Below are 13965 nucleotides of genomic sequence, written 5' to 3'. Positions count from 1 at the left end.
TTAGAACATGTCAGGTCACTACCCAAAGGAAAATACTCTGAACAACCAGAAAAATCAGGCCAACTTTATACCTAAGAATTACTTAAAGCAGGTTTTTTGTTGCTGTTGTTTTGGGTTTTTTTAAATATTTCTGGGTAATACACCATACCCACAGCTCACACAGACTTTGGTCAGGACTTCATAAATTTTGTATGAATTTAGCTGATTGTTTCAGCTGTATACAAAACTTGATTATCAACACACCATAGTGCTATCTGTTTCTCACTGGTATGAAATTACTCACAAACGACTCAAATGCCACAAAACTTAGAAAAATACAGAATTATACTGTCACGATAAACACCACTTTTTTCTTACTACTCCAAAAACAAAAAAAATCGAGCTAGCAGTAGAAATTTTAAATACAAGTTCTCAGAAAAATCACTTACAAAGTTGCTTCTGTAACAAGAGTAGTCGGTAAAAACATAGCTTTCTGTATTTTTCATGTATTAAACCGGAAGTTATTTTTAACATTCACATTAGTGCAATTCAACTTGTCACCTTGTTAAAGACAAACTACCATTCGGCTTTCAAAAGTGAAATTTCAACAAGTAAAACCCAAGCAGAGGCGCTGCTGCTGAGTCATTTTGCTGCAGCTGCTGAATGTCACAAAAGCGCTGTTTAAAAAAACCAAACACTTACAGCTTTGCCTTTGTCTTTTCTTCCTTCGATATCATTTGCAAAACGCCCCACCCCTGACCTAGAATTCATTTGACTAAAGAACCGGTATCTTCAGCAGAGTTAAGCAGAGTCTCCCATCTTCTCCGAAGGCTTCTGCTCCCCCAGCAGCCCCGCAGAGCGGAGGGGCCGGGGCTCCCGGCCGCTGGCCCGGCCCGTTCCCCGCTCCGCCGGCGGTTGGCCGCGGCCGGCGCTTCCTGTGTTGTGATTTGAAGCGCGGGGCGGCTGCGGGAAGGGCCGGGCTGGCTCCCTGCACGGGGCCCGGCCGTTAGCGCGGGGACCCTGCCTGAAACCTTCCTTCTACTTAACTGCTGGAGGGGGGGAAATTAATAAAATGCATTTTTCAAAAGTGCTTGCAGGCTTCAGCTGAAAACAGGAGCCCCGTATAAATAGTTTTTCTTTGCATACTTAAAAGCATCAAGCTGGACTGAAAAGCTCTCATTTAAAAAGACATAAGCTTTTAAAAACACTATTAAAAAAGTAATTGCGTTTTAATTTAAAATTTCTATAAACATTTGCTGTACCTAAACACAGTTAGTAACTCAGAACTCAAAAGTCTTGCTTCCCTGGAGATCAAAAAACCAAGATTATCAAGCTAGAGCTCTTCTTGGTGCATCCAGCTTTGCCGCAACCCTGTAACATACACCTCTGAGACCTTGCAGAATCTACCAGTAATGACAGGACTGTATGCGACAGCAGAGAAAGGGCATTAGTCCCCACCAAAAAGGCAGTATAAATCTTTTCAGAATTAGAACTATTTATTGAAAATTGATTCTAGTTTTAGGATACTGCTCTACAGCGTAAAGCCAAAGCTGCTGCTGCCTTCAGCTGTCTGCAGGTCACAGGCTGGAATATTAATATAAGCTGTCACCACTTCGGCCAGGTCAGCTGCATCTGCCACTCCAGACAGTTTTTCTAGGCTGACCTCTTGCAAACAGACTTTTATGCCAATGCAAGAGCTCTCTGACAAAGCAGGACTTCAGCTATAGGTTTGTAGCAGTTACACAGATCTTTATACATCTTTTAAGGCCAGATTCTACAAAAAGATGCTTTAAGGATTTCTTACACAGAAATTCTCTCCAAGGCTCTGCACAGCATGTTTTTGCAAAGCATAAAGATCTAGTTCTTAACGTGCTGTACAGCAACTGCACTAAAAATTAGTTGCCCAAGCATTTTACCAAAGTTGTTTGGTTTTTGTTTGGTTCATTTTTTTGTTTGTTTGTTTTTTTAAACTGTGAGGAGTTCCATGTTTTTCAAATGATAACAGATAAGAAATTGATAAATAGCAAAAGAATATATAGTTCATGAAATAGGCGCAACTGAATGTAATCAGTTAAAATAGCCTTTACTACATTTCTCAGTACATGAATATATGCAGTACATAACAACTGAAGATTTCAGTTTTACTTACATGTTTTGGATCTTCAGGATTTACACAAGCAAGAGAACTCTGCAAGTCCTCAAGCTCTTTCTGCTTTTTCCCTATTTCTCTTTCCTGTTTCTCCATTTGTTTTTCCAGTTCTAAAGCTTCCTTGTGTAGCTGATGCAGGATTTGTATCTTTTCACTCAATTGCTGTTCAAGACCTTCCTTGTTGGCCTGTGATATCTGGAGATAGCATTAGGAGGTTGGGTAAAATAGTTTAATTGGAAATACACAGCTAATCAAGAACATTTTTAAAATCTAAATCAGACTGCTAGTTTAGCCTAACAGGTTGCCTAAAAATGATCTATTCATTGTTTTGAATCTTCTTTATTTTCTTAAGCTAAAAAAACCTCATAGGATTTTCTCAAAAAGAGTTAGAAAATAGAAAGGCAGTTTGCTTATGGTAACTAGAAATTTCATAACGTTAGTCTACCATACCAGGAAACACCAGAACCCTTATTTTGACCATCATCCTAAAGTGTTTTATTTTCAAACAAGACTTCAAAAGTCTCTTGTATAATTCCTTCTTGCAGTCTTAAGACGACTACCTGGAATGTCTTTTTGCCCCCTCCCACAATTATGACTTCTTAAGTTAAAACATGGAAGATCCTGGTCATTGATTATAAGGCAAGTTTAAAGACTAAAAATAGCAGTAAGTTATGACAGTTGTTGAAGAAATGGAAGATACAATTTTAGTTTAACAGTGATAAATATGTTTAAATTAATTATTGCTGTCAATTTTGTAGTTACACTGCTTATTATTAGCTGCACAACTAAACCTACACAGTTACAGCCCTTACTGAAAGGCCTTTTCTGATAAATCAGGATATATTCAATGCACACAATTACATTGAGAGGTTAAGGTAAAACTTCCTCTCTCATGAACATTTATGTCATGTCATCAGCACTGCTTATGGTGTTGTGACATTGCTCTGTTACTTCCTGCTCTGTCTACTAAACCTTTAAGGAGCTATAAGCTTATGGTTATTGGAACTGAGAAGGTATGTTCAAATTCAAATCCAAGTCTCCTGCTGCATAATGCAGAGACCCCTAACTGTCCACTTACTGCAGTACTCAAGTCTACATTTATGGTCTTCCAAAGCGTTCTGGGGAAAATTAATGACCATCATCATCATCACATGGAACATGTTTCGATGCAATTAATTGCACTACAACTCTGACAGCTTATTTATAAACAAGCTAAAACCTGTAAGTTTTTCCGATGCATGACAAATGGATTTACATATGTACAGCGGCCCCTTTAAAAAAAGAATGGGGAGAAAAAGTTATATTTTTTACATCAACACTGCTTTGAACGCTTTCCCTTCCTATTCACGTAGCAACTTCTTTGCATACTTTTTTCTGAGCCAGAGCATCCTCCAGTTGTTGCAGTTCCCCTGTTACTTTCAAAACTTGTTGCTCTGCATTTCCTATTGCACTTTGCAGTTCTTCCAATCTTCTTTGTGCTGCAAACAAAACAAAACAAAAACCCACAAAACCCACAACCCCACAAAATACATTATAATATTTTGTATAACATTGATACATATGTTTTCTGTTAACACGTTAATCAGAATGCATTTTCTTAAAACAGTAATAATCAAAGCTAATACATTCTGGTTTCTCAAAAATTATGTCTAAAGTTTTTTTAATGAGCTTTATACAATTAAATTAATGCATCAAATATGAAACCTCCTGAGCATTCTCTTTTCAATAATATTTAATCCTTATATCCTGAGTTCTCCTAAAATAATAGCAAAAAGAAATTGTAACAGTTTTGACCCAAAATGCATCGAGTACAGTGTTTACAAATTACAGCACTTACAGCCTTTGACACACTACTGCTATTCTTATGTCAAATGTGTCCAGCATTTAATCTGGTAAATAAACTACATTGATGTACATATTTTAATTTTTATTTTATAAAAATTAAGATTTTACCTGAATGAATCTTTTTTTCTTTACCCTCTAGTAGTTCATCTAGAGTTTGGAGCTGCAATTTCAGCTGGGGTTTCCTATAGAAGTCATCTTCATCTAGTTGCATTTTTCCAATCTCCATCTGCTGAGCTTTGTTAGCAATGTAGCCTTCTCTTATAAACATATTTCTTTTATACCTGGCCTTACCAATGTATGGGCTTTCACCAGGTACATTATCAAGTTCAACATCCTGAAATGTATGAAGCGATGTGTCTTTATATCTATCTCAGAAGTATGATTGCAGTCAACTCATAACATACATTTATCTCTCTTAACAAGCATATAAAGGAAAACCAGTTTGAAATTAGAATAATTAGAAGAAAAGAGACCACACTTGACTTGTTTGGCCTTCAACAGTCTTGTTATTTTATAATGGAATTAAAAACAAACAAATCCAATTGGGGTATGATCAGTTTGTTGCAAATGGCAAATGCAAGTGGATACTCAACTGGAGGAATTTTTCTCAATATTTTAGACTTAATAGTAATACAGATTATACTTAGTCCATTACATTGTTGCACTTAACTGATCTTTACATTTCTTGTGCAGCCAGACTCCTTTCATTCAGGCATCTCTACATTTTTTTTTGCAAGTACAACAGAGGAGGAAAAAAAACCTCCTCTACTAGGAGGAAAAAAAACAACAGAAAAAGGACAGAAATTCTAATACCGTCTAACTTAAGAACACGCTGGCTTATGGAATTTTTCCAAGTGAAAGGGCCTCCAAAATTAAGCCAGAAGAAAGGATTATCATTTGTTTAGTTAATAATAATGAAATGTTTGTTCACTGACTCTACTTAGCTAGAACATATGCGTATAGGTATATATACTAATATTTAACACATTAAATGTCACTCAGATTCAGTTTAGTTCAAATCTTGTAACTTGATTTTAAAATGAAGTTTTTATAGTTCATAACTAATAACTCTTAATAAAGCAGCATCTATAAGAATTATAGAAAAACTATTAAGTTTTCTATTTTCCAAGTTGAAAAGCAAGAAAAACAGCAATGAAAAGATCCATTATTTTAGAATTATTACCTCTGATGGAAAATAATTTAACGGCTCAAATTTTGCATCAATCTTATAAAATGCCAGTTCCTGCTCCAATTCATACTGCTTCTGGCAAGCTCGGGTTAGCTCCATTGTCTTCTGCTTTAACTAATAAACCAGTAAACAAAGTAAGGTGCATTCATTCAACTGTCATCATTATCACATACATTTCAATTCAGTAGAGAGCAGGGCAAAGACATTAACTTTGAACCAAAGCTCATATCAGAAAAAGTTAAGATGGTGTATTTTGGATCAAGAATATCACAAAGTGCAAGTTTATTACAAGACACAATATGATGACTAAGAGTAGACAAGAACCCCACAATTAATATAACACAAATGATCACATGAAAGGCCTTTTACATTTACATGTATCAAAGGTTTGAAAATAAATTTGTCACTAACTTAGGATAAAAAGTAATTTGGGTACAATCCTTTAGCAAAATGTACGCCAAATAATGAATGTATTTACTGCTACTAATGAGCAGTGACAACTATGAAGACTCATTGTCTGTAAAAGAAACAAAGTATCTCAATTGTCAAGTGTATAGAGCCTATGCATTTCATTTTAGCTTAACCTTGTGCTAGTTAGGTTTTGAGTTTGTGTTTGTTTTTTTTTTCCCCAATAACGGTCCATCATGTGATTTATTTTTAAATCAACTTTTCACGCATAATACCTGAGGGAGAACATGCAGCAAAACTCCAACAGACAGTGGAAAGTAGGACTAATGGAGGAAAAGAAATAGAACAGATTGGAATAAAGGAAAGGCTTAAAGAAAGATTTTAAAAACTGATATATGTCATGCAAAAATTAACTGTTTTTCAGAGAAAAGGAAAAAAAAAAAGAAAAGAAAAAAATCAAGAAAATTGTATCCAAAAACCACAGTGAGTATCAAATCTCACTGGAACACTTCATACACATGTTCCTACTTTAGTACACATGCAAATAACTCCTAGAAATAAAAATAACCATGCAACCCAGGAGCACAGCAGGGCTACCTTTAGTGAGGAATAAAGGCTCTGTGGAAAGGGAACTGTGACAAACCAATACACCAGCTAAAGGAAGAAAGAAGCAAGCAAAGTTTGTCATCCAAAGGATAAGAGTGGGTTAAGTTGCAAAATATATGCTGCTAAATCTCACTATACTGAAAACTACATTTTAGAAATAGGCTGCTGGTTAGTGTGTGTGTTCACAGAAGAAACAGCTATAGAAATATTAGCTATAGAGATTCTGAAGGATGAAATTTTAAAGGACAAGTTTAACAAGTAAGGTAAAACCCATATATTAAGTTCCCATCAGGTCATTCACAACTGAGCACTCTCAAGTCAATAGGACTTTTTCCAGGACCACTGTACAAATCTTGCATTTTATAGCTACCAATGAAAGACACTCGTCAAACATTAAGATTTTAGGATGATGTGAATAAAGTACAAGTAAACTAATGGACATTACCCAAAATAATAATCAAGGGGTATTACTGACATACAACTTGTATGCACACCTTGTTTTTGTAAAAGCATTTAATCTTTCCCCTTATTGCAGCAGCACTTTAAAGTCCAGACAACGCAGGAGATTCAGTACATCGGCAATTTAGCAGCTAGGGGATACTTAATCTTTCATCAGCTGACAAAATTTTAAACAAACAAACAAAAATTACTAGAGAACAAACAAGTAAGTTACTATAAACCATAAATTACGAGAGTGATACTGATTGCCGGTTCAATATACTTACTTTTTTTCCACAGAAAGAATATTGAAGAACTACTGGTCAAGGAATAATCACTCTGTAAAAAGTTGAAGTGCCTAACTTTTGTCTCTCTTTATTTTAAACATAGATCTCCAGCCATTTGAACTCTCACATTGACAATTCTGTTTCTGACAACAAAACTATTCCAAATATTTACTTAGTGCAAGTGATTATCTTACCAGTTCATTTTTGGTGCCCAGATCCCTTTGTAGGTCTTCATAGCTTTGTTTCTGTTGCAAAGTCTTTTCTTTTAATGATCTGTTGACCTCATCTTGATGGTGAAGTTGCTCAAGCACTTTCGACTGGTTAAGTTTAAGGTTCTCCATCTCCTTTACTGTGTTTTCCAACTCTCTCTCTAATTTTTCTATCTCTTCTGAAAACAAAAAAAAATTTAAATAGAAAATCCTTTCCTTCTAAACTTAAATTTTGTGCCATTCACTTTAGTTCTAACATATTACTATTACCTAAATTAAACCTCTCTAGGGCTTCCTGCCTGTCATGATTTGTCACTGGCTGTCCATCCAAGTTTTCCAGTGCTCGCAAGTGGAATATGGTGTACAAGCGGTAGTGAGACAGACTTACAACTGGATTATCAGCAAGGAATAGAGAAGTCAGATCTTGTAGAGGCTTTAGTTTAGCTATATCATGGAGCTAAATCAAAAGACAAATGGAACAATGATTAGACATCCTTCCAAGAATAATTAAACCTCCATTACTGAATTTCTGATTGTATAAAATGGTTTATGTTAGGTCCACCTCAAAGGATCTATTTTAATGTTTATACTAAAGTGGAACCTCTAAAAACCTACCAAAATACACAATACTATGACTAAAGTAACTTCCTAAAATCAAATTGTTTCTTCTATGAAAAAATACCACTGCAAAGAGGGCAAATTTCATCAGGCTTGACCTTGGAAATTTCAAGATAACAAGGCCTGTGGATATATATAACCTTCCATTCCCCCAGACTTATTCATAAGAAAAGGGAGCTTTTATCATGAGGAGTACTCAAACAAAGCTGGTTCATCTCTTCTCCTAAGTAGCATGACTCCTTCAGGAACTGTATTAAGTGACTTCATTTCATAGACACCCTTTTGTAGCTGCAAAACATGGAAATTAACCTGGACCACAGAAGTAAATCTAATCATGTCCTAAATACAAAATATAAGCACATAGATTATTCACAGGTCTCCAAAACCATATAATTAACTTATCATATGGGACACAACCAATAACATGCAAAAGTCTTCACATTTTCACCAAGTTTTTCCTAAGTTTCTAAAAACGTACGATTTCCTGAACAACATAAAATAGGTTTATGCTTTGAGAACCTGGCGCAGAAGGAGAGTTTTTCTGATAAACAACTTTATTAGGCTTACAACAGCTGTATTTTACAATAGACTTTGTGGAAAGACACTCAGCAATTATTCAGGGTAAGTCAATCAATGTAAATGTACCAGTTCACTTCATGAAAACATGCTGAATAATTACTGTTCCTAACTATAATCACTTACTGATGATACTTTATTCTGTTTCAAATTAAGGATGCGCAGGGATCTCAGTTTCTTTCCTGCCCACACAGGAATATGCTCAATCTCATTCCCTGCAAGGTTCAGCTTTTGCAGATTCTGCATATGTTCTATACCTTCAATTTTACTGAAAATAAGAAGAAAAACGTAACTTACCATGAAGCATAGCAAATTTACAGTGTAACTGAGGCATTATGGATAAACTACAGCAAAATCTGTCTCAAATAATTATCATTCAAGAAATTAGCAAAACCAGTTGTTTACTGCCATGGACTCACAATTCAAATTAAATTACACTAGCTTACTTCCAAGTACTACATGAAGACAAAAAAAATAATTTCACAGCAAGACTTTGTTACTCACTGTAGCAAAACCTTTACTTTTGCATCTCTTAATTTTAATATTAAAATTCTTTTAATGTATAGTAATTCCATTTTAATATGGAAATTTTGTTGGTTTTCTCCTGAGAATGTTATGGGACACAGATGAACCAAAATAAAGGCTTTCATAGAAGCATAGAATAGAATCACAGAATCATTTTGGTTGGAAAAGACTCTTAAGATCATTGAGTCCAACCATTAAGCAAACACTACCAAGTCCACCAGTAAACCACGTCTCTAAGTGCCATGTCTACATACATGTTTCCATACAAAGGAAGCATCAACTGTAAAGTAACAGTGTGCAGAACTGCATTTTTTAGTGTTTTCATTAAACCACTATATAGCTAATGAGGAAAACATACTACGTTTTAGTTTACTTGGACATTTATCTAAAGATATAAGTATTATAACAAAGTACAGTAGAACGTGGTCTTGTGACCATGCTATTTTTTGAGTAGGAACCAACAGTATATAACTAAAGTCTGAAAAGACATAGCAGTAGCTAAAAGCTACTCTGACCTTTTCAATTCCTTTTGAGAGAGGAAGTTGTGTGAATGCAATGTATAGAAATGCTAGTGTCTTGCTTACTTCCTGTTGTTAACTTCTCTTCTGAAATTGCAGCTTCTCTACTGCAAAGTCAGTCTCATTTAAAGACCATAATTCACTAACAGGAAAATTAAAGGAAACAAAGAATTTTGCTATTGCCTAAACCATTACCCTTCAACATTTTTATACCACTCAGAAAAGATACCAGACTCTCAAAACAGTGAAAGTGAAAAAGCAATTTAGTGAGTTTACAGCCTGCCTGATCAAGCCCATTCAGCTTCCTCTCCTAAAAGAAAACTTCTTGTATTTACCTGTAATAATATGCAGTAAAAGTTTAATTAAATTTTTAATGCATTTAATTGGGTTATTGTACACTCTTCACTATCTGGAATCTGGAAACTTGCATTTCTGGCTTGATTTCCTAGGAAAATAAGTTTAACTGCAGCTATGGTACACTAACAGCATTTCCCAGAACTATTTATAATAGTTCCTTCTGATACCTAAGCTTGTGCTTTTCAAGATGATCTCACCAAAGCCTGTTAGTCTTGATATACAACTGATGGGAAATTCACCTTAACTGTTCACACCTGTAAGAGAACTCACTTAAACAATAAGAGAATGTCAGCTTTATTATACCTAGGCTTACCAAAACCATTAGTGTTTCTGCTTACCTGATTTTGTTGTAAGACAAATTGAGTTCACGCAACTTCATCAGTTTATCCAACTTCTCAATCTTCTCTATTTGGTTGTTACTAAGATTTAGTGTCTCTAGTTTAGAGCACTTTTCCAAGTTTTCTATGTACTATAGAATAGAAAATTAATCCATTAGCATTACAGCTTTATTAATTTTTTTTTAAAGAGAAAGGCAGATTTCTATTTTTAACAACAACCTGTTCATTAAAAAATACAAAGTATTCTAACATTTTATTAATCACAGTTTCACTGTTGCATTCTAAAACCCTGCTTTAGATACAGTCTTCTATAACATTGGAAGAGGAAAACTAGATTTTAAATTTACAGGGGACCAGTCTCATCTACACAAAAGGGAAATTGCCATTAAAAAAACAACAAAAAACCCAAACAAAAACCAGCACAATTCAAAAGCTAAAAAATACACAAATGGATGGCACTCTAAACTTCATTCTAACTGACCCAAAATTTTTTCTTTTGCACAAGTCTCCACTGACTTTTTCTTTTTTCTTTCTTCTTCTTCAGAAGCTGCTTGTAGAACTAGGCTAACATAATTAGAATATAGCTGTTTACATCCACTTAAAATTAGACCTTGACTAAAAAATAAATCAAATTGAATTTTTAACTTTGTTTAATTACCACTTATTTTCAATAACTTACCTTAAATTTCTTGTCCCCATCCTTTGGGGAAGAAAGATTCAGTGAGCTTATACACACCAAGTTTTCCTGTTTTGACAGACCTTTTATAAGGGGTTCAGTAATGTACCTAACTCCTGGATTAACACCATTTTCATCTGAAATTAAGCAAAGAAACTACCTTCAATAGTGAAAGAATTGGTGATTTTTATATTAGTCTTTTACTTCACACTGAATACTGGGAAAACATTGAAAATTATTCCCCCCACACAAGGGATGAGAAGAAACAGCACACCAGAAGCATTTACAGGAAATTACGTGTTAGAGTAAGTGGGTATAGCCTTTTGAAAAAGGCACAGTATGCATCTCCCTTTGCCAGTCTTCCCCCCGGCACAGAATGTAAGGAGTAAAAGTCTCATTATTCTATGCAGCTTTCATTATTATCATTTCCACAGTTGAGTACCAAAAGATGAAAGCAAATTTTTAAGGGTTGTTTCCAACAGATCACACATCTTTAATCATACATTTCACAGAACATTGGCTTTTTATGCTTTCAGTATGTACTTTTATACCAGCAGTTATTTATACAATACCTTTATGAAACTTAGACTCAAAAGCAGCGTCTACATTTTCTGCTGTAATATCAAGTTGTCGGTGCCTCCGCTCCGTGCTTTTGCAAGCAGATGGAGATGTCTGTTGGCTAAGAGGAGATGGCGATCTGGTACTTGAACTGACAGGAGACATTGGACTAGGTGTCCGAGAAGCTGACATCTGTGTTTTTCTACATAATGCTTTTCTTACTGAGCCTTTCTTCATTGCCAAAAATACAGAGTATCACATGACCAATATCTGGAAGAACAGAAATAAACATCACTCTGTACATAAGTCTAAATCTTAATGGTTTGCATGCCAACAAAATTGTCTTTTTAGCATGAGAATATATTTCCAGCAATGATATGGTGCCAAAAAACCACATCTAAGCCAATTCTCCAATGAGCAACAGCTTCCAGTTTTCATGGGCTTACATATATTCGGAGGAATGCTATAACTCTTTACTTACACCATTCTACAGCACAACACCAGGAACTGGCTGAACTGCTTTCTGCTTTGCAACTCATCTTGGTAACTGGCCTGCAATTTATGGCTTAGACAAAGTCTGTCAGGTCTGGAGACACACTCAACTCAGACTAACATAGATGGCAGAGGACAGAAAGAGAGGACTAGGATCCCAATTGTTTTTACCAAAGCTAGAAATCACCCACTTTGCAGCTAGAAGAGCAAATACAAGCAAAAACAGGCAATAGAGAAAAAAAAAATTAACATCAGTCTAGCACTAGCATTCCTTCAGTGTTCCCCTTTCTGCAAACAAGTTATTCCGTGACTGCCTGGGAAATGCCAGAGAATGTTAACAGAAACTTCCCACAGTGACGAATGTATTTCCCCAGGGGTAAGCGTAGAAGCAGTCATGTATGCGTTCTGTGCGTGAAAGCCCTTGTAACCATCTTCACGGGACAGGTTTTTTACTAAAACCTAGACCCAGTAAACAAAAAGCACATTTTAAGATATTAAGATAGAAATGTATGCTTTTAGGGAACTTTGAACTATACGAGTGATTACATTGTGTCTTGAGAAGATTTTTCTTCATTAAAATGGATTTTTTTTCCTTAATCTTCAAAAAGAAAGAAGGAGCCACTCTTCAATACTTGGAGGCACAACTCGCTCAGGGCCAGGAAACTGAGACTGGAAGGGGCAGGAGAGGGGGGACAGATGGTGGTCAGCTAGCAAAAACCTACTTTGGGAAGTTTCTTCATGTTTTAAGGAGAGCAGTCAGACACTTCAATGCGGTTTCTTGAGAACAGATTGCGCTTTTGCAATGAAAACCACGCCAAAACTCTCACGTTGGAACAGCGGGGAAGGGGTGAGCGTTGAGCTGTCCTGGCCGCGGAGGTGTGCCCTGGGTGTACCCCGCGCCCCGGCGGGGAGCAGACGGGCCCTCGGTGCGGCCAGCTCCCTCCCTCCTTCCCTCCCCGGTTAACGGCTGCGCACCCGCCGCGGCCGCAGCCGCTCCATCCGCGGGCACCACAGCGGAGCCACCGGCCTTTCCCCGCCCTCCCGCCACGGCCGGCCCGCACCTGACAGGATGGCGACCACCCAGCGCGGCACGGTGCTGCCGGCTAAGCCCCGGGCAGAGCTCCCCTCCGCGGGGCCAGGCCGTGGGGCAGCGCCGCGCACCCCAGCCCGCAGTGAGGCGGCCGGGAAGCGGCGATGCTCGCTGAAGGGGGATCCCGGTTCCCGCCGAGGGCCGTTCCTCTCAGGCCTCCGCTTTGATTACCTGCGTTGACATGGTAACGCCGTTTCACCGCTTCCCGCTCGCCGCCGCCGGGGCAGTGGCAGGCAGGGCGGGCCTCTGGGCGACCCTGAGTGAAGGTGCCGGCTCTCAACGCACCTCTTTCCCGCCTCCCTTCTTCCAACGACCGTTCGTCTGCTCCACCGGCCACCAGGCCCGAGGTGCTGCGGCTCCTTTAAGAGCCCGGCGCGAGGCGCCGAACCGACGCCATTTTGTCTGGGTGTTGGCCGGCCACGGGTGAACGGGCCCGGGGAATGGGCGGGGCAGGCCCTCGCGAAGCCACGCCCCTCCCTCACGCAGCTTTCCCGCCGGTGATGGCCCTTCTGGCGCGTGCGCTGTTTTTTCTCCTATTCCCGCCGCCAACGGCCGCTTTACCTCAGCGCTGGCAGTCCCTCCTTTGCCCGGTCCTCAGCTGCGAAAGGGTAGATTCTGAGAGGTTTTGTTCTAATTAAAGCCCAAGTCACTGTATAAATAACAAAGCCTGCCCTGGTGATGGTTGTTTGGTTGTTTTGTTTGGTTTGGTTTTTTTGTTGTTTTTTTTTTTGTTTTTTTTTTTTTTTTTTTGTCGCTGCTTTATATATCTGTGTGTAGGTATCACATATTAACCTATCAGTGTAAAATGGTATATAGATGGGTTTTACTCTGGAACATTGCATGTAGCATTGGAAACACATACTACACTTGACCATGATAAACTCAATATAGTAGACTAAATTGCCGCCATTTTCACAGAGGTGTTTAAATAAATCTCTTGTAACGGTTTTGGGCTGTGTTAGTTTGGAATCTATACAACTACGTGTGAAATGTAGGGCTGAAAAATCAGTAGGCCATATCTGAAAAAGAATGTAGGGAAGGGACATAATTAGATTTAAAAAACATTATTTCAGAATATTGTTAGACTTTTAAAGTTTGCTCCTTATC

At 37.6% G+C, this 13965-nt stretch overlaps 1 protein-coding gene across 2 annotated transcripts in view; it reads right to left on the bottom strand.

Moving 5' to 3' along the window:
* The window catches only part of CNTRL (centriolin), a 37828-nt gene extending 24527 nt beyond the window's left edge, over positions 1–13301 (bottom strand). Inside the window, exons 1-12 of one of the 2 annotated variants that reach the window (XM_075170770.1) lie at positions 13030–13301; positions 11291–11546; positions 10722–10855; positions 10043–10173; positions 8431–8572; positions 7381–7567; positions 7096–7289; positions 6168–6224; positions 5157–5276; positions 4082–4307; positions 3497–3606; positions 2129–2323 (exon numbers count right to left, since the gene is read on the bottom strand). In XM_075170770.1, coding sequence (XP_075026871.1) covers positions 2129–2323; positions 3497–3606; positions 4082–4307; positions 5157–5276; positions 6168–6224; positions 7096–7289; positions 7381–7567; positions 8431–8572; positions 10043–10173; positions 10722–10855; positions 11291–11513 — 1719 coding nt within the window. In that variant the 5' untranslated portion in view covers positions 11514–11546; positions 13030–13301. Of the gene's footprint in view, positions 1–2128; positions 2324–3496; positions 3607–4081; positions 4308–5156; positions 5277–6167; positions 6225–7095; positions 7290–7380; positions 7568–8430; positions 8573–10042; positions 10174–10721; positions 10856–11290; positions 11547–13029 lie in introns of those variants that run through there. The other variant, XM_075170771.1, reaches the window with a different exon arrangement.
* Positions 13302–13965: the final 664 nt, after the last annotated feature.

Source organism: Calonectris borealis, chromosome 21 (genome assembly GCF_964195595.1).
Source record: "Calonectris borealis chromosome 21, bCalBor7.hap1.2, whole genome shotgun sequence".
Classification (NCBI taxonomy): Eukaryota; Metazoa; Chordata; class Aves; order Procellariiformes; family Procellariidae; genus Calonectris; species Calonectris borealis.
Note: the sequence above shows the minus strand (reverse complement) of the source record. Positions and strands in the feature narration are given on the sequence as shown.